This window comes from Corvus kubaryi, unplaced genomic scaffold (genome assembly GCF_017639235.1).
Source record: "Corvus kubaryi isolate FWS band 111438036 unplaced genomic scaffold, C.kubaryi_AGA036_p1.0 132, whole genome shotgun sequence".
NCBI classification, from domain to species: domain Eukaryota; kingdom Metazoa; phylum Chordata; class Aves; order Passeriformes; family Corvidae; genus Corvus; species Corvus kubaryi.
Window position 1 is genome coordinate 9,181,186 of NW_024580666.1, and position 21,064 is coordinate 9,202,249.

General features: G+C 39.4%; 1 protein-coding gene across 1 annotated transcript; it reads left to right on the forward strand.

Moving 5' to 3' along the window:
- Nucleotides 1–38: 38 nt before the first annotated feature.
- Nucleotides 39–16,864, forward strand: RNMT (RNA guanine-7 methyltransferase). Its single transcript, XM_042032112.1, has 11 exons — nt 39–140; nt 1,496–1,756; nt 3,962–4,094; nt 5,533–5,655; nt 6,697–6,812; nt 8,392–8,573; nt 9,171–9,335; nt 10,463–10,580; nt 12,246–12,347; nt 13,776–13,809; nt 15,071–16,864. The coding sequence occupies exons 2-11, from the start codon at nt 1,526–1,528 to the stop codon at nt 15,106–15,108; spliced, it is 1,242 nt and encodes a 413-aa protein (XP_041888046.1). The 5' UTR covers nt 39–140; nt 1,496–1,525; the 3' UTR covers nt 15,109–16,864.
- The last annotated feature ends 4,200 nt before the right edge of the window (nt 16,865–21,064 follow it).

The following is a 21,064-nucleotide window of genomic DNA, read 5'->3' on the forward strand; positions in this document are numbered from 1 at the left end:
TGTATTCCTCACAACGCACCATCCGCCCTCGCTGCCGTGTTTTCCCTCCGCCCTCTTTCCCCCCGCTCCATCCCCAGGACGTGACGCCCGCTGCGGGGTCCGTCACTTCCGCAAACAGGGATGGCGGAGCGCGGAGCCGGGTGAGTGCCGGGCCGGATCAGCGCTGGGCCGCCCTCCCTGCCTCCCTCCCTGCCCCCGGACGGGCCGGTGGCGGCGGGGGCGCCCGGGGCCCTCGGCCTCGCTGGGCTACGGGGCCGGGGGGCCGCAAAGAAGCGACGGGAGCCGCCGCCCGGTTAACGGGAGAGCAGGCCCTGAGGCCTCCCAGCCGCGTCACGGCGGGAGGGAAAGAAGGAGGGAGGGGGCGGGCGCGTCCCGAGGCCGGCGGGCTCATTCCCCCGTCACTCCAGGCGCTTTGAGCTCTCCGGCTGAAGGAGCTGCAGCTCCCTCTGGGCACTTGGTTGCCATCGCGAGTTGTGAAAGTCGTGCCGTTTCACAATTTAGGCGTTCAAAACATCTGCTTGGAATAGCTGGGTGAGGGTAAGGAAGAGGCTGCTGCTGCTGCTTCGCAAACCAAGTCAGGTGCTGCGTCGTAGCGGAAGAATTATTTTTATAAGTCGTATTTTGAGGCCATTTGTTTTGAGGAAAGGTGCTCTGGTGTCTCTGTGTAGTGGCCCACTCAGTGGATGTGATCTGGCCCTCATTGGGAGGTGAGCCTGCACACGGTGGACTTGAACATGATTTTTGAGTATGGTTTTTTTTTTTTTTGCTGATTTACGCCACTGTTTCAGAAAAGGAGTTGCCAAATTGCCCTCTCCTATGCCTTATTAAAACGTACATGCCCTGCTTCCCACTGGTGGTGTAAAGAAAGCTGGGTTGTGCTGGAGACCAAACGAGCTTTGTGGCAGTAGTTTGCCGTCCTGCAGCCTGTGTAGATATTTGTGAAGTGCAGATGTGGAAATGCAGGTGCAGCTGAATATTCCACATATTAGTTAAGCTCTAAGTATAGTGGATATTCTTGGCAAACTGGAAAATCCACAACCGATAAGAAAACTTGCTCATAAAAACCCATCTTGATATTTTATTTGAAGACATCAATTTCAAAGCATATCAGTTTAAATAACAATTTTATTAATTTGAGAGAACCTGTCTGTGTTTCTAAACATAGAGTGATTTGTAGGTTACCTTTTTTGGGGAGGGAAAGAGGGAGATTACAGTTTAAAAAACAGTAACATGTCGAAGTTGAATCAATAAAGATACATAGGAAAAACTAAAATGAAAAGTAACAATTTGTCTTAATTTGATCTTATTTAATGATTACTTTTAAGTTCCACATATTTTATTGTGCTGTCTTTATTAAATAACTGGCCAAATTTGAAGTCTGTATGTTGCCTGGGGTGAAATGCCAATGTTATGTTTGAAAGTCATGATCATAACCACGAGTAAATGAAATTCAGCGCTGAAAATCATTGGTCGTTTGTTTCTTTTCCCTCTATAGATTTCCATTCTAATCAGTGGACCAGTCAAAATGGCTGATGTAACCAAGACAGAAGAAGAGGAAGAGAAGAGTTTGGATGAAGAAGTGGAGAAAACACCTCATGCTTTAGAGTCAGCTTCAGGTCTTGGGTGTGAAGGCAATAGTTCTGCTTCAGGTACAGAGCAGTCCACTGAAAATGAAAAAGAGGTTGATAGTGGTGATCGGGATGGCAGAGCACAGAGGAGAAATTTAGATTCTGAAGATGAACCTTCTAAGAAAGTAGTGAGTATCATTTATTTTGAGCCATTTTCAAATCCTTGTTTCGAAGCCTCAGCTCAAGACAAGATTGAAAATATTTATGCTAGACATGTGTGAGCCAGCACAAAACACCAAATATCAAAATATTTCCTAGGGAAATAACAGGTGCACAAGTGATATTGGGCTTCACAGAGGAGAAAGAGGACTGGTAATTAAAATGATAATCTCAGCACATGGTTAGTCCAATTCTAAGACTGTTGTTCCATCATCCATGTGGTAGCAATCTGGTAGTGTAGTGTAAGGTTTACTGGCATTAGTCCAAATCCCATATCTTGAACTCAGGTCTCATGTATGTTGTTTATCTGTGTGTTAGTGTAGTTACCTGTGCTTGGGAAGTTCTTCCATAAGGTAATTTTGTCCTTTCATTTCCTTGGTAAGGTATTGTATAGTTTACAAAACTCTACAGACTGCATCCTCTGTGATAGAATTTCAGTATGATTTGTTGGCAAAGTGAAGTAGTGAAAGACTTACAGGTGGTTTTTTTTTTTTAAGACTACAGTAGTAGCAGAAAGTATATGTCCTCTTATATGTCCACCTGGGAGGGTGAAAAGGGTAATGTTTTACATGGTGCTGTCCTTTATTATGTATGAGCTTGTAGAAACTAATGCTTTAATACCAGTCTAGTTTATCCTTCTGCAGATGTTTAAGTATAATTTGAAAATATCTTTGACCTAATGTTTTCTTTCTCTGCCCAGAATTGTCCCAGGATGTTAATATATGGCTTAGCAGTCTGGCAAAATAAAGGGTTCCCTTTGTTGTGGTAGAAACACTATTAACCCTTTCCTCTTTTTAATAAGGTGGGGTAAGGCTTAGATGAACAAGAACCACACTGGGTTCGTGTAGCTTAAGGGTGTAGAGAGGTGATGGAACATAGCTGCGAGCCTCTAGATGTTGTTGCTGATGGCTTTTTGCAGCTGAGATGTGTTAATGGTTTGTATGAGTATGTCCCCCACACTTGCCTGAGTCAGCTGTTCTAGCTTCTGTCACCTTCAGTGGCCATTCAGAGAGCCATCTGTGCTTACCCTGAAAAAGAATAGAAGTGGTCAAAATATTTGTTAGTATCAGTCAGTCCAGGGTGGTGATAAACAGATGATGAGGTTATAGAGATTTCAGACAAGTAAGTCTGTGTTCATTCTGAATGTTACCAAAATTATATGAAACACTGAAGAATTCACATATTCACATGTATCAGCCAAACCTTTTTTTCCCTTGAGGAACTGCTATTTGAATAGTGAGATGCAGGGATATTGACTTCTGTAGTGAACTGCTGGGAATGCTTTTAATGGCTTAATTCTGGTTAGTACTGTTAAGTACTTTTGTACCTCACAGAATTCATGTTGCTTGTCTGTGTCCTGTTACTTTGGATTTTATTTACAATTTATTTTCACTTCATGTACATAGTTGAAGATTATTTTCAAGGTGAAGAAATGTTGGGAGCATAATATCTGGATCTAGACTGCTTCTCTGTGTAACAGGGGACAGAAATGTCTTGTAGTACTTAAAGCTAAGGCTGCAGAGAAATCTCTTGGAGTATTTTGAGTTAAGGCTAAATCAGAGACATTTCTACAGCTAACTCTTAAGCATTAGATGCAATATGTTGTCAAATGATTTCTCTCATTCCTTTACCATGGTCTGTTTAAAGCTCTGGCAGTGGGGTTGTCCACTTGGGCCTTTATGTGACATCAGCCAGTTGGCATTTTGGTTAAATTGGCAGTTTATACACTTCTGTCAGATGAAAACACTGAATTTCTGAAACAGGCTCCTTGAAGAGGCTGAAAGTTCCTTGAGAAGGAACATCCTCTTCTTCTGTCCTAAGCTTAAGAGAGATGAAATGTGTTCTTTGAGAGTGGTGAGAGTATTAAAGAACTGAACGTTAAGTATTTCTCTGAAGGAAAGATGCTGGGCAATATCTGTCATCCAAAAATTGCTTGAATCAACTTCAAAGGGGATTAAATTTGTGAGTGTTGATCTAATAATTGAAGTACTGACATCAGTATCAGGATAGATATGGGAAATCTCTTTATAATGATGGTGCTCTTCATAGTACTGCTTGTTTGCTTTCTTAAATCCTTGAAGTGACCACATGTGTCTTTTGATTAAATGAACAAGTAATAAAAAGAATTCCCTGTTTGAGTCTGTTCCTTCTGTGGTGTGATTTCCTTCCTGCAGCGTGTGATTGGCCATGGGCAAGCAGTAGCTGCACATTATAATGAACTTCAAGAAGTTGGCTTGGACAAGCGTAGCCAGTCTCGCATATTCTACCTCCGAAACTTTAATAATTGGACAAAGAGTGTCCTCATTGGTAAGCTTCCTTAACTGATTGCTCAGACATGATTAAAATGTAACTAGTTTTTGTATCAAAAGGTACTTTTCTGTTTTTTCATGTTGCATGTGACACTTCATCTCATAATACATAGTAAGTTTTTCAACGGCAATAAAATGTCTTATGTTTATATTTAATTCAAATCTCTGCACCAGTGTTTTGTATTGTTGGAGTGCCAAGCATATGCTTATGTTTTAAAGATCAGCTGACTTAAAAAGTTCATACTGGAAACTGTTCTCCATGACATTTTTAAAGAGAAAAATACAGCTTTAAATCATAAAGAATCTAAGTGTTCTTAGATTCAAACAAGAACAGCTCAATCTATCTCAAATAATTTCTTAGGCATTTTCCCAAAGCAGTCTGTGCTCAGATCCTGGTTAAGCAATTCTGCAGGAAGCTTGAACACATAAATTTTTTCTATATTACTCATAGTCAGCAGTTTAAAAGATGGAAAGCTAAAGGATGTAGTTCTTTAAGCATCAGCAGGTTTTTATTAAAAGGCGAAGTCTGTTGTTCCACAAATTAATTCCAAACTGAGGAAACAAAACCATCAGATATCTGCCAACAAAGAAAAGAATCATCAGCACAGCCCCACAGGTTCATGAAGAGGGATCTGTGCCAGGAGATGTTGGCACCATTTGTGTTAGCATGCTGCTTTTTGTTGTGTTGTATCAGAGCAGTTAAAAGCAATATTTAGATTTCTATAAAGCTGTTCCTGAAGCCTGTGTTGAAGCCTTTGTGTCATAAAGAATTTCAGCAGTGTGGCTTTATAGCAGTTGTATCAAAACATATTTCATGTCACCTACTGTGAAGAAAAGTTGCTAGCATGCTGATATGTTTTACATAATATGCCAACGTCAGTCAGAGCAGAGAGAATCTAGACAGGGTGGAGAGAGAAGAAAAAATGTACTTGGTGTATGTAGGGTAGAAAGACAGCAAAGGAGTAGCTACTGTTACTGCAAGGCCTGGGAGAGTGAGTGGAAAACATTATGCATTTTTGTAAGGTGACGGGGAGGAGATGTTGTGGCTGATGCATTTAATTGGGTTTTACGTTCTGGAAAAGGCTTTCTCATACTTTCAAATAACTTCTGCCTTCATTATCATGCAAATGAAAGGGAACCCTGTTTCCCTCCTCATGTACAGGGCGGTTGTTTCGCCATGTGCAGTTTTGCCTTAGCCAGGGAAACAGTTCAGAGCTTCAGTCAAGTTACATGCAGTTTTAAAAGTTTGTGGTTCCTTTTATCCTTCTAGGGAAAAAAAAAAGAGATTTAAGTTTGTAATATTAAGAAAACTTATAGGCAAAGTAAGGTCTGAGCTGTTTTAAAATTCCAAGCCTTTTTGGTTCTTTAGGCTTTTACGTGCAATGCAAGTGAAATGCAGAGATGTGTATATATGCTCCCTGTTTTTATTTTTCTAGGTGAATTTATAGACCGGGTACGACAGAAGAAGAGTGATATAACTGTTCTGGATCTAGGATGTGGAAAAGGTGGAGACTTACTGAAATGGAAAAAAGGCAGAATTAAAAAACTCGTCTGTACTGGTAAGAAGACGTGATAACTTTCTAGGGAAAGTACATCAGTTTTTATGGGAAACCAAGCACATCTCCAGTATTTTATTATTTCTTTTTTTCCACTAAGTCAAAGAATGTAATGAACACCTTTTGTGCAAAAAATTGTATTTTGTCTTTTAACTGAAGATACAACTTGATTGCCAGCAGAAATATAAGAATCACTGGTTTTCTGTGTATTTAGCTTTCAGTTCAACTCCTAAATAAAAACTGATATCGCTAAAGAAAACCACCATTGCCACAGGTTGCCTTAGGCAAAATGTGGCCCTGGGGAAAAGACTGACGTTTTGTATTTTAAGTCTTTTCTCCCACATCTAGTCGCTTGTAGTATTTTTAATTGTTCTGAAGCACATACAGAAGAGTTGCATTTAAAAAACCAAATAAACACCCCAATGTTGTGACAAAAAATGGTCTTGGGTGTTACAATCAACTAAAGATTTTTATACTCAGAAAGGGGGAAGAGCTGAAGTCTGGTGAAAAAAATCTCATTTGAATAATTGGCGTAGATGTTGGGAGGGAGATACATCTTCCCTTTTCTCAAAAAGTATCCCAAGGATAATCAGAGGAAGTATTACTTAACTCTAAATTTAATTAAATACTAAAATTCTTTCAGAGGGAATTATTTTGTGTACTTCACATTTTACAGTTCTTTCTTGCATTATTCAGTGGGTAGTATTCAAATACACTTAATTCATTTACTTACAAAGCTCTCAGGTAAATTTATTTCATATTGTCAGAAACTTGATGACTGAGAAAGAAACAGTCTTAGAATCTAAAAAAAATTCCCATGATGTGACATATCAGAAATAATTGCATTTCAACATCTTTTATATTTTTAAGACTATGAACAATCCCAGGGAGCCGCCTTGTTTTAACGGAACGGAAGATCAGTTTTTTATCCTGCCATGTTGTACCTTCTGTGTTCCAGTATTTGTTTCAGTTTTCTTGTCTGGGGAGCAGTTTTCACACTTCTAAAAATTTTATTTATTATTTTTATTGTGTTTCCATATCTAGACATTGCTGACATTTCTGTGCAGCAGTGCAAGCACCGCTATGAAGAAATGAAATCCCGATGTCGGTATAATGAACGTATTTTTGATGCAGAATTCATACAAGCAGATAGTAGCAAGGTACAGTTGCTATGCTTTGCAATATTTTGGAGATTTAACATCCTTTATGGTAGTGCTGTAACATTTGGGGTATATGTATTTCTAAGGTTGGATTATTGTACTACCAGGAGAATCAGCCATAGGGATTAGCAGAAGGTGCATTTTGCTGCTGTTGTATAGTGTAGCATTCCTGAAGCCTGAATGTCTTTTCCAGATAATAAATCTGGTGCTTTCACTGGCTTTTACTTGACAAGGGGAACGGAATGATTGTTTAATTTTGGAGTTCTGTGAGACAGCATGAGGTGTGGAAAACTGTCTCGGTGAATGCTGGAATAAATAAGGAATGTTTTCTGGTTTGACTTGTACACTTTATTTACAATTTTTTCTTTCTAGTGGCATTTTGGTTACTGTAATTTGTACCTTTAAAACTTGTGTGGTAGAGCCGGTTTCTTAAACTCTCTGGAGGCAGTGGTGAATGCATGGCTGAGGCTTAGGAGACAGTCTTGTAACCAGAACTGCTTTTGCTTCCTAGAAGGGCAGGCTGAGAGTTCCCTGCTGATGGAGGCTGAGAGACAGAACCTCATATCCTCATATCTGTGGATAAGCTGAACCTGTTCTCAGCCTTGCATAAAAGGTTGTTTGCTTGAATTCTTGGTTGCCTTTCCTTCTTCGGAGAAATAGTCTGTTGCAGGTTCACAGCCTCTCTCTCAACTCAAGCTTACAGTCGGGGGATAGAGAGAAGAGAGACTCGGCCAGGAAAGAAAGGGATGATTTTCTTGTTGCTATTACAGCAATTACATCCATATTTTCTGTTGCATGCTTTGTTCTGTCTATCCTTGCGCACAAAAGTTAATTTCCCTGACTTTGGATCTGTATCATGAATGTTGTATATCCAGCAAAATCTGATTCTCACAGCTTGTCTAATTCTGCCCACCTCTGTTTCTCATTTTTCTATGTCTTTCTCTATGTCTGCTGAGTACAGGGTCAAAGCAAGCTTTAACCTGACAAATTTCAAGGGCTCCAAGTTCTTCAGATTTTAGTTAGTTGGTCTGGGATGGGGAGTAGTACATTGGAGATGAACACAGGTGAGAATACAGACAAATACAAACTCGTTGGGCAGGGAAAACTACCATATTTAAAACAACCCCTTCTCTCAAGTGCATGTTTAATGGGTAAGTTTTCGTTACAGAGATTTAATAAACCGAAATTCATTTTTCTACAGTATTTTTTTCTGGCTAAGCTGTGGCCAGTTATAAAACCTCAGCAATAAATTACTTCTGGAAACTATTAAGTTAACTAACCTTGGGTTTCAGTCTTTCAGGTGTAGCAGTGTTACTGAAAAGAATTTGAGGACATTAGAACTTTGAAATGTGTGTGTATTCTTGTTGTTTCTAAATGTTGTGTATGGTTTTCTGTGTAGGAGACAGTTTTTTCATACTCTTACCTTTTTCTTCTTGTCTTTGTTGAACTTGCAAAGGAGTGGGGGCTGAAAGGAGAAACTTCAGAGAATTCAAAGAATTATGGAAGTAGTGCATTTGTTAGAAGATTTAAGTGAATCGTGCTTGTTTCTGTAGTTTTTGTTTCTTTTTATCTGTTGCAGGATCTCTTGTCTTCCAAGTACAGCGATCCAGATACGCGCTTTGACATTTGCAGTTGTCAATTTGTTTACCACTATTCATTTGAGACATATGAGCAGGCTGACATGATGCTTAAAAATGCTTGTGGGAACCTCTCTCCTGGAGGTTATTTCATTGGCACAACTCCAAATAGCTTTGAACTTGTGTAAGTACTTTTATGTCCTATTAGTCTTCCAAAAGTCTGTGGAGCATTGTTAAGTGGTAGATGTTCTTGCAGTGCTCCAATATGTTTGTGCAAGCAAAAGCAAATTTTTTGCAACAGTTTTGGATTCTAGTCAAAAAAAAATCTCACTCATGAACTTGACTCAAACAGGTAAATCAATACTAACCCTTGTCTCTTGTCCTCATGGCTCTTCTGGTATATAGATCTTCATACACTTCAGCCCTCTGTCATGACTTAAATAGTGGCAAAATGGCCACAGCCTGGGGAAAAACTGTCAGGGTTTTGTGGCTGTTTCCTCAAGAAGCCTGTTTTGTCAATGTAGATTGTCCATGTGTCTGGACTAAAAGTTCATCTTCTAGGTCCATTTAGTCCTTGGTATGTTGTATAGGAGTGATAAACTGTTAAAATCCAGTATGCTGCTTCATTTCATTGTTTCATTGCTGTATTAGATAAGGGAAGTGGGAAACCAGAGAAATCACTGAGTATTACTGGGAGAAACACTTTCAGGCCTCTTATGTGTAGTTTTCTCTGCCTGTTAAATACTGGTCAATAAATGTTTGTTTATATCTCATTTTATAGAAAGAGACTCGAAGCTTCAGAAACAAATTCATTTGGGAATGATGTGTACAACGTAAAATTTGAAAAGAAGGGAGACTATCCCTTATTTGGCTGCAAGTATGATTTCCACTTGGAAGAAGTGGTTGACGTCCCTGAGTTTTTGGTTTACTTTCCATTACTGGAAGAGTAAGTTAACTTCTAAATTCACGATACAATGAAAGCTGTGGAATATAATAAACGTTTGTTTGGTTTATGTGTCATTGCATAATGCTTGCAGAAAATTACGTTTTGTCTTTCTTACTGTATTTTTCAGTTCTGAATTTTTGTTGTTGCTTCAAATACAGAGGTTTCTTGCATTTCCATCCACAGCTATAATCTGTCCATTGGACTCTGTTGAAGGTGCTCTGATCAGAAGCTGTGAGAACTTAAACTGTGTCTCACAAGAGAACATCTGTATCTGATATGTTGGATCTGTCAGCAAACCTTTAGAACTGTCAGCTTTTTCTTCTCTAATTGTAACTTTTTGAGGGGTTTCTTTCTACCCCTTTTCTAGTCTTTCAGCAAGCTTTGTTGCATATCTTCTTCAGCATAGTACCTCTTTCTTGTCTTCTCCACCTTTCTTTAGATGTTCATAGGATTTTTGCTATGTCTAATTTTTTTTTTCCTCTAAATGGTCTTCACCTGTAAGCATACATTTTGCTGTTCTCTCTGTGTGACCTCAGATTTGCTTTTCCCAGCTGTATCCTGAGGTACAGACAAATGTTTCCATACTGGGTATTTTCCTGCTCTTCAAGCTCAGTATGATTAAAGAGTGTTAAGCTTTCCTGTTGAGCCTGTTCAAGAACTTCATTTGTAGTTGTCTGTGAAAAATAACAGCATCTGTCACTGACAGCTGTAACTTCAGTGTTGCATGTCTGCAGTGTCTACATATAACTGAGCTGTAAGGCACTAAATACAATAGAAAGAAGTTCTCTAAATATATTTGTAATATCTGACATGATAGATACTGCAGGGAAAAGTGTAGTCTGTCTGGAAGTTCACATGGAACTTCTATGTTTTGGGAGAAGAGACTTTTTCTATTAAAATGTTTGTAAATGACTTCTGTGTAGATTTTTGTTGTCTTAATTTTTTTAAAAAGTGCAGTTTGTGGTGGTACTGCAGCTTTTTTCATCTAAATATCTTTACTAAGAAAAAAAAAAAAAGTGTAATCCTAGTGAAGACCATAAGATGTCACTGTGGCTTAAAGTTGTTCCTTTGAAAATAAAGCTACAACAATTTTGCGGCTTCCATAATTAAGCTTATTATTTTGACAGAATGGCAAAGAAGCATGGTATGAAATTAGTCTACAAAATGACATTTCGGGAATTCTATGAAGAAAAAATCAAGAACGAGGAGCATAAAATGCTGTTAAGGAGAATGCAGGCCTTGGAGGTAAATTTGGAGTTGCCTTGTTTAAGTTTAATAGCATTTTACATCTTGTTAATTTTTGTGCAATAATTGAAATTCCCTTTGTGAACATTTTGCAATTAATTAAGGGCTACCAATAGAAAATATTTAGTTCCTGGGGCTGAAAGTGTGACTCTGGTTTGTTGACCATGACTGGCTGCCAGACACCCACTGACCTGCTCTCTTGTTCCCTCTTCCCAACAAGATGGGGGGAGAAAATAGGAAAAAAAACTTGTGGGTCAAGATAAATTCAAGGAGATTGCTTAGCAATTACTGTCACAGACAAAACAGACCGAACCTGGAGAAGGTTAATTTAATTTATTGAAAAATAAGTAGCAGAAAGATGAGAAATGCATGCAAACCTAAAAACATATTTGTCCCATCCACTGCTTGTTCCCAGGCTCAGCTTCGCTCGTTCACTCCTGACCTCCTCTCCCTTCCTCTGCAGGGGAATGGGGATTGTGGGCAGCCTGTAACACTTTGCCTCTCCTTCCTCCTCACACTCTTCCCTTCGTTCAGCACAGGTCCCACCCAATAGATGATTCAAGTTTTGAAGATAATATTTCAATTTTGAGGCAAGTTTTCATTCTTGTGAAGTAGGAAACAGGAGCCCAAGAATCATGCCAAGTGTCAGATAGTGGTGACTGTAATCTATTTCTTCCTCAGCAGAGAGACTGAAAGCTGGATCTTTGCACAAGGAATATTGAGCGAAAAGACATAAAGGAATCTTTGTAGGAATAAAAGGACAGGCTGTGTTTGTAGAAGAAAATGGCACTTAACTGTAACTGAGCTTATGGTTTTGCCCAATGTTTTTACATTTTTTTTATCCTCAGGCTCTTACCCTGGATAACTTTAGCAGCTTCAGAGAAGCTTTTCCATGCCACCTGTGAGGCTTTGGTTTTACTCGAAGTTCTCTGTGCCTCCCTCCTCCCTCAAACAGTAGAATTCTTCAGCACTTAACCAAGTCAAGTATCTGTGACTTACTCAGCTGAGTCACGTGGGCTGCAATTTGACTGCCCTTGTTGACTCCAAAAGTGATGGTGCTGTGTATGGGCTCACACCGGCAGTAGCACAGAGACACAGCCTTTGACTTACCATCTTCCTTCTTAGGAAAGTGAGGGTTGTCCTAAGGTAGTGGCCACTTAACAACTGAGGACTGAATTGTTACATACAGATCATTAGTAACTGGGATTCTTAATTAGTATATCTTAGTTTTGAAGAATCTACTGCATACTTGTGTTACAGCTCGTGTGCTATTGAAGCATTGTAATTGTTCGTCTTGAAACTGTAGTTGCCCATTTTTTAGTACTTCTGCTGAAGAGATACTGGTTTGTTTGGTTGCTGTTCTAAAAGAAGGTATATCTGTGTAATGCTCATAATGAACTGTACATGAAGGAGAGTGCTTATAGTTATTCTGTTTCCCCTGCTTTAGAGACATAAGGATAAAAATTTATAAATCTGGGGTGTCAGATTTTCTGGTATGTAGGGAACATCAAACCTGTTCCTGAGGGTGCTGTAAAGGAGAGACCTAAATTTAAAATCCTCTTAAGAATTACTGACTTCTGTCCTGGACTGTGTTGTGGCAAACCCTTTACTTGATGTGATTCATGTGTCTCACTACTCAAGGATTTTTTTTTCTGTGTTCTCCAGCCATATTCTACACTTGGTGATTCCAGGCTTGTTTCTGATAAACCCGATGATTATGAGCACGCAAAAGAGTTTATCAAAGATGGCAAGGCAAAGTTACCACTGGTAAGTTCCTTCATACTTCACTAGAGCAAATGGTGTCTTAAAATTGAGGTCCTGATATTTCCAGCTGTTGTGCCTTCTTCATTTCAGCTGAAGTTGGTATGAGTCTCTCTTTGCATGTGAAAAATTGTAGAGCTGCAGGGCTGAGGGGTTCATCTAATCTATATCCCATACTCAAAGAACTGAATTCACTTAATTTGGTAGCTGTTAAGAAATGTGTAATAATGCAGAAGGGAAAGGATATTTTTTCCATCTTACTTGACAGCTGTTCTTTCTACCTATTCTTAATTTGAGGAATTTTATGTTTCTGAATCTTCACACTGCTGATTTAAAGTGTTACTTCCAATCCTGTGATGGAAGAGTTCAAAGCTTTCTTCATAACACAGTATATATTCGAAATCATTCTTTTCATTTTCATCAGTACAGCATGAGGGTGGTCAGCTTGAAGTTTTTCCACTAGGTTTTGTTGTTTCAGTTTTTCTTTTAATCACTGATTCATCTACTGTTCACATTCTGAATTCTTGAAGGTGTAGTCCTCTTACTGTATATATAAATCAAGAGGGAAAAGAAACCTGCTCTCCACATTTGAAATCTAAAAATTTTAAAAGAAAGATGCTTGTTTTAAGAAATAGACATAAGAAGATGAGAATGGCCAAGTCAGACCTCTGTTGCCAAGTGCTGTTTTACAAGGTGAACCATTTGGTCAGGTTTGGTCAGTGGGTAGCATATGGACTAAATCATGGCCCCAGTGAGGACTCCTTGGAAGGGGATGGAGTGGGCAGAGCAGAAAATCAGCTTGTTGTTGTTGCCTTATGTTTCTTAATTGGTGGGGTAGATGGCAACAGCTTTTTCCTTGCCCTGCTTTCATCTGATCACCTGAGCTGGGAGTTTCCTAGGCTGGAAAGCAGGCTGTTTTTCCAGAATATGAGTGAGTGAGGCTGAGAATTAGTCTCTTGCAAATAGAGTTTCTGTGGGCTGTGGGGTGTTGCTGGGTGGAGGCAGGCAGTGTTCCTGAGGAATGTGGCAGCACAATGGTGTAGGGCCTTTTCTTTACTATGGCGCCTTTTCGTGACTTCTGCACAAGTGTTGGGCATCTGGATCTGAGCAGTGGCTGGAGCCAGGTCAGGTCACACTGAGCTGTGCTGATGGACCCAGGCATGCTCTGCATTGCAGAGGCATCCACACCTAGAGACTGTTGGCCCATTCTTCTGTACCTGTTTAATTTAGGTGTGTTCCATCATCTGGGTCTTCCAATTCCCTACCATCATAGTGGAGTTATAAGTATCTGTGGTTTAAAGTAATGCTTTCTTGCCCCTAAATAGCCAGTTGGTGTGGGTGGTTAGATGTTGGTCAGTGAAAGATGGAGTTAAATCAGTGTTTTACTGTTTCCTTATTTTTTTTGAAACTGTGGGTTTTTTTGTCCCCTTCTAGGGAACCTTGAGTAAATCTGAATGGGAAGCAACAAGTAAGTAATGGTTTTGAAAACATATTGCCTGAATGACTGCTTTGGAAAGTGTATAAAATAGCCTGTTAGTCATGGAAGCAAATCCAAATTTTGAATATAATAAGATGTTGGTTTTTTTTGTGTAATTCAGATGTCTGTGTGTAGATTAGCCTAAGTGCAGCCAAGCAGGATTTGCATTTTTTCAGGCCATTATCCTGGTTGTGTTAGTAGTTTAAAAACAAAAAATGCTGTTTACTTCACAGGTGAGAAACATCTTCACTCTGCTTTCTTAAATTATGATCTAATTTTTGAATGTATGAATTATAATGTAGACATCAATTCCAGCAATCTAGAAGTACTATCTCAATTATCTGAGAGGGGCTTTTTATACCATTTTATACCTTTTTATACCTAAAAAAAGCTTTATACCTTTAAAAATTCAGTGGTTACTGTGTTTCCAAAGTAGTGTATTTTTCCAGAAACATTTGCAGAATTGAGCTTCTGATAAGAGGCTAATCACAGCTTGTTCCTTACATGGAACTTTGCATTGTTGCTGAGGAATGTCTGATAAGCTTGTCTTGAAAAATTTGCAAGTAGCTATGCACCTCATTCATTAAAATAAACATTGAATTCAAGTGGAAATCCATAAATGTTTAATTAGACCCATGATTTCAAGTAACTGGTTTAACATATCTGTCTGGTATGGAGCACAGGAACATCTGGTATTGATGGTATCAGCTAAGAGTTTTCCAAGGGTGCTGTGTGGACTGTATGAGTATCCATTAATAGAACTGTTCTGGACTGAAAAAATGCTGTAATTTCTTCTTTGTCCATCAAAATTTAAAAGAGCAAAATTGGTAATATGTATCATGAGTTCATTCACTTTTCAATTAAAAATGAAGTTAATAATTTCAACCCTGATTGTCCATTACTGCATGTGTGAAGGAGTCTTTAAACTTAACTTGCATGTGGCTTTTTATGCACTAGTGAATGTTCATTATGTGTAGAATGGCACAGTAATTTATGAATTTCAGTCACATTTCTGAAAACATGTAAAACTGCTAGAGTTGCTAGAGTTTCTCACTGGAAAACTAGTGTTTTAGTGAAACTAGTGTCTAGCTAGAATGCTAGAGTTTCTCACTGGAAAATCACAAGATCTTTTGTAATTTCAATAATCTGCTAACAGGTTGTTTGGGCATAATATCAAACTGGTTACATTTTGAAAATTTAATTGAGTCACCAAGAAAACTGAAACTTTAAATACTCCCATTTTCTTTTTTAGGTATTTACTTGGTATTTGCATTTGAGAAGCAACCGTAAAACTTCACGTACTGGATGCAGCAAGAAGAGATCATATCCATGTGCAAGTTGGAATGATCAGAAATCCATTGTGGCAACTATTTTTTTATTTTTTATTTTTTAATTATCAGACGTGTGCAGGACACTACCAAAAACTAGAGCAAGCTCATGATTCAGAATTACATCGCCTGTCTGTGACAGATGGACTTGTGTGTGTATATATAAGAAAGATTCTGAACCAGTCTTTTTAAGCATTTGTAAGCAATCTGCATGCTCTCAAAACCTGTGTTTGAACTGACACAACTTTGCTAGAAACAAATGTTTTGTTAGTAGAAGTATGCTTGTGATTATGAGCCTGACCCTGCACTTCCTGAAGTTGATGGAAGAATGACTGTTGACTTCGCTAATGCAGAATGAGGGCCTAAATACTGTTCTGCAGAGCTCAGTTAATTCATAACGAGATCTATTCAGACATAGAGGGTATGTCTACATTGCATGCAGAGCAAAGAATACCTGAGTCAGTTTGAGAACCTCTGTGCTGTGCTCAAGCCTGCAGTGTAAATCTACCTTAGTGGTATTCATGGTGTAGTTTACATGGTAAAATCCCACAATGTTCTTGTTTTTCCTGCTTGCTGATACGTAGTGTCACTTCATGGTACTTTCAAGATTAAATGAGTTTGTTCTGTACAAAACTGCTCTGAAAGTACTCCATTTCTAATGTTTTGAGTCTCTACTTTGTTTTCCAAATAAGGCTATGCAGTAATCGTTAGCAGCTGCTTAATTTAGATTACTGAATATTTTTTATTGTATTAAAAGACTCTCCTGACTTTTCAATAGTTTTAGTGTTTCTTGAAACTTATTAGACAGATCTGAGGATGCCTTTCTTTCTTGTTTCATAAAATTCCAAATGGGCTCAGCAATAGGATGAGCTGTTGGTGGTGATGGGGACCTCACTGCAGTCTTAAGGCATTAAAAACATGGTCATGTCATGGATCATAAACCAAAAGGAGAGCCTGGGTAACATTTGAGGATACCAGCAGTTCCCTCTGGAAGAGAGGGCTGTGTATGTGCGTACACACTCTGGTACCTATGGGTAACAATCCCCAAATTAGAGTCAAATATTGTTTGGGAATGTAATCAAATGATAGCAGTATGCAGAACTGTGCCTAACTACCATCATAACTGCTTGTTAGAGCTGGCTTAGGGATTTCTGGGGTGGTGTTTGCTCAACTTTCCACATGCTTGTAGCCACCCATTACTGAGAAGGCCTAAATATTTCATGTTTTTTCTCTCCATTCTTGGGCTAACAATAGCTGATGGCTGCTGTTGGCTAATTGATTTTACATAGAGATGAAATGATGATGGTACATGAATATTTTGAAAAGGTATAGTAAACCTAGAAGAGGACATTTCTGTTAAGACTTAAATGTTCAAATTTTATGAGTTTGTAGTTGTATTGCTTTCCCCCTATAATTAGGTCATACTCTTTTCTCCATGACTCCTGTTTTTTTTATTGACTAGAAGACCACCTGTAAACTTCACTGAAGCAGTAGAATCTGTCAGTTCTGCTGCTGAAATTAAAACAAGATCTTCTCGTCTGCTAGAATTAGTACTCATGAACTAGCTAAAAATGATGACACTTTAGAAGTGCTGAAATGTTTCTTTGAAATTTGTGTGTGTCAAGGCTAGTTTTGTTAGATTTCTTGTATCAAATTTCATTTGAAAATACATTGTTATGCTATTTTTGGAAGAAATAATAATAAAAAGAGGGAATACAGTGGAGTGTCTTTCCTCTTTTAAGTGGATCTTAACATATCAGTCACATAATCACATAATGGTTGAGTTTGGAAGGGACCTCTGGAGCTCATTTGGTCCAACCCCCACCCCTGCTCAAGCATGTTCACCCAGAGCTGGTTCCCAGGACTTTGTTCAGGCAGCTTTTGAGCTGCTCCAACAGTGGGGATTCCACAACCTCATTGGGCAACCTGTGCCAGTGCTTGGTCACTCTCACAGTAAATGCTTCCTTATGTTCAGAGGGAGCTTCCTGTGTTTCAGTGTGTGCCCATTGCCTCTTGCCCTGTCACTAGGCACACAGAAAAGACCCTGGCCCCGTCTTTACAAGCTCCCTTTGGGTATTTGTACACATTGGTAATATTACTGCCCTGAGCCTTCTCCAGGCTCCAGATCCCCCAGCCTTTCTTTGTATGAGAGATCTTCCAGGATTTTGAATGCAATTGGACCCAGTATCAACTCGTGGCATACACTGTTGGTGACGTCCAACTAGACTTCATTTCACTGATCAGCACTCTGGGATTGGCTACTCAGCCAGTTTGCAATGCCCCCTCCCTGTGCATCCAAGATGGTGTTAAAAACCCTTTCTGACATCAAAATAGACTATCTACTGCTTTTCCATCATCTATCAAGCCAGACATTTATTTTCTCACAGAAGTTTGTACTGTTGGTTAAGCACAACTTCCTTGTGATGAATCCAATCTCTTCATTGCAGCGCTCCAGTCATGCAGGTCATCTCACCATTTCTCCATGATCCCACCCAGATCATAGCCCTGCAATATCTCCTGATAAATACATGTCTTCCCAGTAGAACTGGATGACTTTAGAGAAGCAATTAAAGGTGAACAGAGCATTTAGGTTCTCAGGACTGCCGGTGAGAATTTGAAGATGGGGGAGTGCTAAGGTCAGCTGAGCTGGATGATTTTTTTGCAATGGAAAGAGATTTGGTAATCCCCTGAATTAAGAAAGGATGGAGGAGTGATACCTGGTGCTGCACCAGTTAAATGGTTCCATTTTCAAATTCACTTTACACAATAAAGGAAATTAGAAATGGCAAGTGAACTTTGTAGGTCATTTTGTCCTCCCTCAGTTAGGTGGTGAGATGTATGAGTTGGGAATAGGAGCTAGAAAACATGTAACCTTTTCCTCTAGTTTCTTCCATGATGGCAAACAGTTGAGAACTGTGGTGAAACCGAGTGGTTCAGCATGTAGTTGCTGGGGGGGGGCCAGCAGAGCTGGAAAACTGTTTTGTGCTTAGGTTGAGTAGATTCCTTGCTGCAGGAAACACCTCAGTTTGCCATGAAAGTGCGTGTATGAAAATTCTGTATTAAAGAAGAGGTAATTGTTCCTTGTTTAGGTGTTCTGCAACCTTACAGCAAAACCAATGAAATGAGATATTGTATTTGTGGAGGAAATGTGTCACATTTCTGTATGTTACTGTTATATCAGTGCTATATTGTAGAAGTTTGCTTTTGTGACTTACACACCAGAGTGGTAGAAATTGCTGCAAAACACTTAAGCATGTGCTGTGTTTCATGCTTAAGTTTCAAGCAAATGCCTAAGGAAGTGTGTTGCCTGGTGAAAGGTATTTGATTGACTTAAGAAGCGAGACTTAGAGAATGGTTTGGGTTGGAAGGGACCTCAAAAATCATCTAGTTCTAACCCCCCTGCTCTGAGCAGGGACACCTTTCACTAGAACAGGTTGTTCAGACCTCCATCCAACCCGGCCTTGAACACTTCCGGGATGAGGCATCCACAAATGCTTTGGGCAGCCTGTTCCAGCGTCTCATGACCCTCAAAGAATATCTTCCTAATACCTAACTCAAATCTGCTCTCAGTTTGAAGGCATTTCCTCTTGTTCTGTCACTACATGCCCTTGTAAAATGTCCCTCTCCATCCTTCTTGTAGGCTTCTTCTGGGTACTGGAAGGCTGTTCTGAGGTCACACCAAAGCCTCTTTTCCAGGCTGAACAATCCCAATTCTGTCAGCCTTTCCTCATAGGAGAGGTGCTCCATCCCTGTGGTCAACTTGGTGGCCCTCCTCTGGACTCACTCCAACAGGTCAATGTCCTTCCTGTGCTGGGGACTCCAGAGCTGGATGCAGCACTCCAGGTGGGGGGGTCTCACCAGAGCAGAGCAGAGGGACAGAATCCCCTCCCTTGCCTTGCTGGCCACACCAGTTTGGATGCATCCCAGGACACAACTGGCTTTCTGGGCTCCAAGTGCACATTGCTGGCTCATGCCGAACCCCTCATCCAGCCGAATCCCTAAGTCCTTCTTGGCAGGGCTGCTCTCAATTTGTTCATCTCTGAGTCTGTATTGATACTGGGGCTTATCCTGACCCAGATGCAGGACCTTGCACTGGGTCTTGAACTTCATGAGATTCTCATGGGCCCACTTCTCAAGCTTGTCCAGATTCCTCTGGATGGCATCCCATCCTTCATGTGTGCTGCAAATCTCACACGTTCTCTTGTTACAACACTTGAATAGTTTAATTTACATAATGAACATCTCAGTCCTTTGACTATGAGCGTTTTCCTTTTGAGTCACAGTCTATTTAATAAAGTGCTCACTTGTATAATATCTATTTTTATGAAAAAGAGTAATTATATGCTGTGTTCTAATTGCTAAACTGTGTTTTTAAAGACTTTGAAAACTGTTAATTTTGGGAACATTAAGCTGGTGAGCAACAAGTTTAAAACATCTGTAGGGTAATCAAGGGGCTAATAATAAATCCACTTTTGCAATCCACTTATTGCCAAAGTAATAATGCTTCTGGAGGCAGCAGGATCTAATATCAAGCAGGATTAATAGTAATCTTGTAGTCTCAGTCCCTAGTGTTCCTTGTACACCACAAATTAGAACCTCTGTCTGTATGGAAGTGAGGAAATGGACATCTATATTGTTACTTGTCAATGCAAACAAGTGTCCTGATTTTTCAGGAGTTTCAAGTGCAAAAATCAGGTTGTTTAGGTGCCAAAAGACATGAGGACAAGTGTTTCAGTGGTTTTCAAACAAGAAACCTCACTTGAGATTTAAAGAAAAGAGTCTGAAATCCTTGTGCTGATGACATTATGAATGCCGTGTACTGAACTAACAACTGTTAGTACAATTCAGTTTTTTGCAGCTTCATTTTACATGGATGTCCTAGTCCTGGTGAAATGGCTTTCCCTAACCTCCCTTACAGCATACCCCATCGTAAATTTATGTACTGCCTTCAATGTTTCTGTTACTTAGAGAACAGATGTAAGGCAGAACAAAGTTAGCTTGATCAATTAGGTTTTGCTATGTTGAAGGTTTTCCAATGCCATTTTAATGGAAGCTGTCATCCTTTCTTCGTTTCATTAAAGTTGCTTCTCAGCATTGCTGTCTTTTTATTTGGGTTAATGTGTCTGTCAGCAAATGAGGTCCATTTGCAGGATAAGGTGTTTGAACATTTAAGGCCTGACTGATCTGTGCTGTTATTAGTTTAAGCCTGAGGAAAGGATACTATTTTAGTTCATAGGCCATATTGTTTCTATGGGCAGCTTCATAAGGGTTGGTCTCTCCTGTATGAATTCACTGAAGCTGTGTTTCTGACAGTCTGCTTTAATCACTAACTGTGATTAAACTAGAAACTTACTGCTCTTAGCAGTGGCATGAACATCACCATGGGATTTAGAGTAACAAGGTTGACATTACTGGAGTCCTTTCTCACTTTGCTCTTCACTTTTATGGCTCTTTCACAGTCTTGGAATAAGACTACTCAGCTGGTGACTTACTAGCTCCCAACTAGTAACAGCTTCCTTCTCAGTTTGCAGTTACTTCTAACTGGACAGCGATGGAATTGTTCTGACTTTAGACACATGGCTAGTCTTTGTAGGTTTTAAACTACAAAAAACTACATGAAAAAATAAGCACAAAGAAAGTCTTTGTCTATATATAAAATACAGCTTTTGAGTCTCTAATTTTTATAGTCCAAGGAAACTTCTCTGTGGAGCGGTAATCTTCTGGCAGCAGAATCATTCTGAATTCTTTGGTTCAAGTAGTCCTTTTCTTTCTTTAGTTCACTTTGACACCTGCAGTGTACATCTCTGCAACAGACAGCTGGAACTGAAGCCTGCTTCTTTATAAAAGAGCTGTGAGCTGAACAAATAACAATAATTACAGGGTTGGAAATTGTTGTATAATTTATAAAACATTTAATT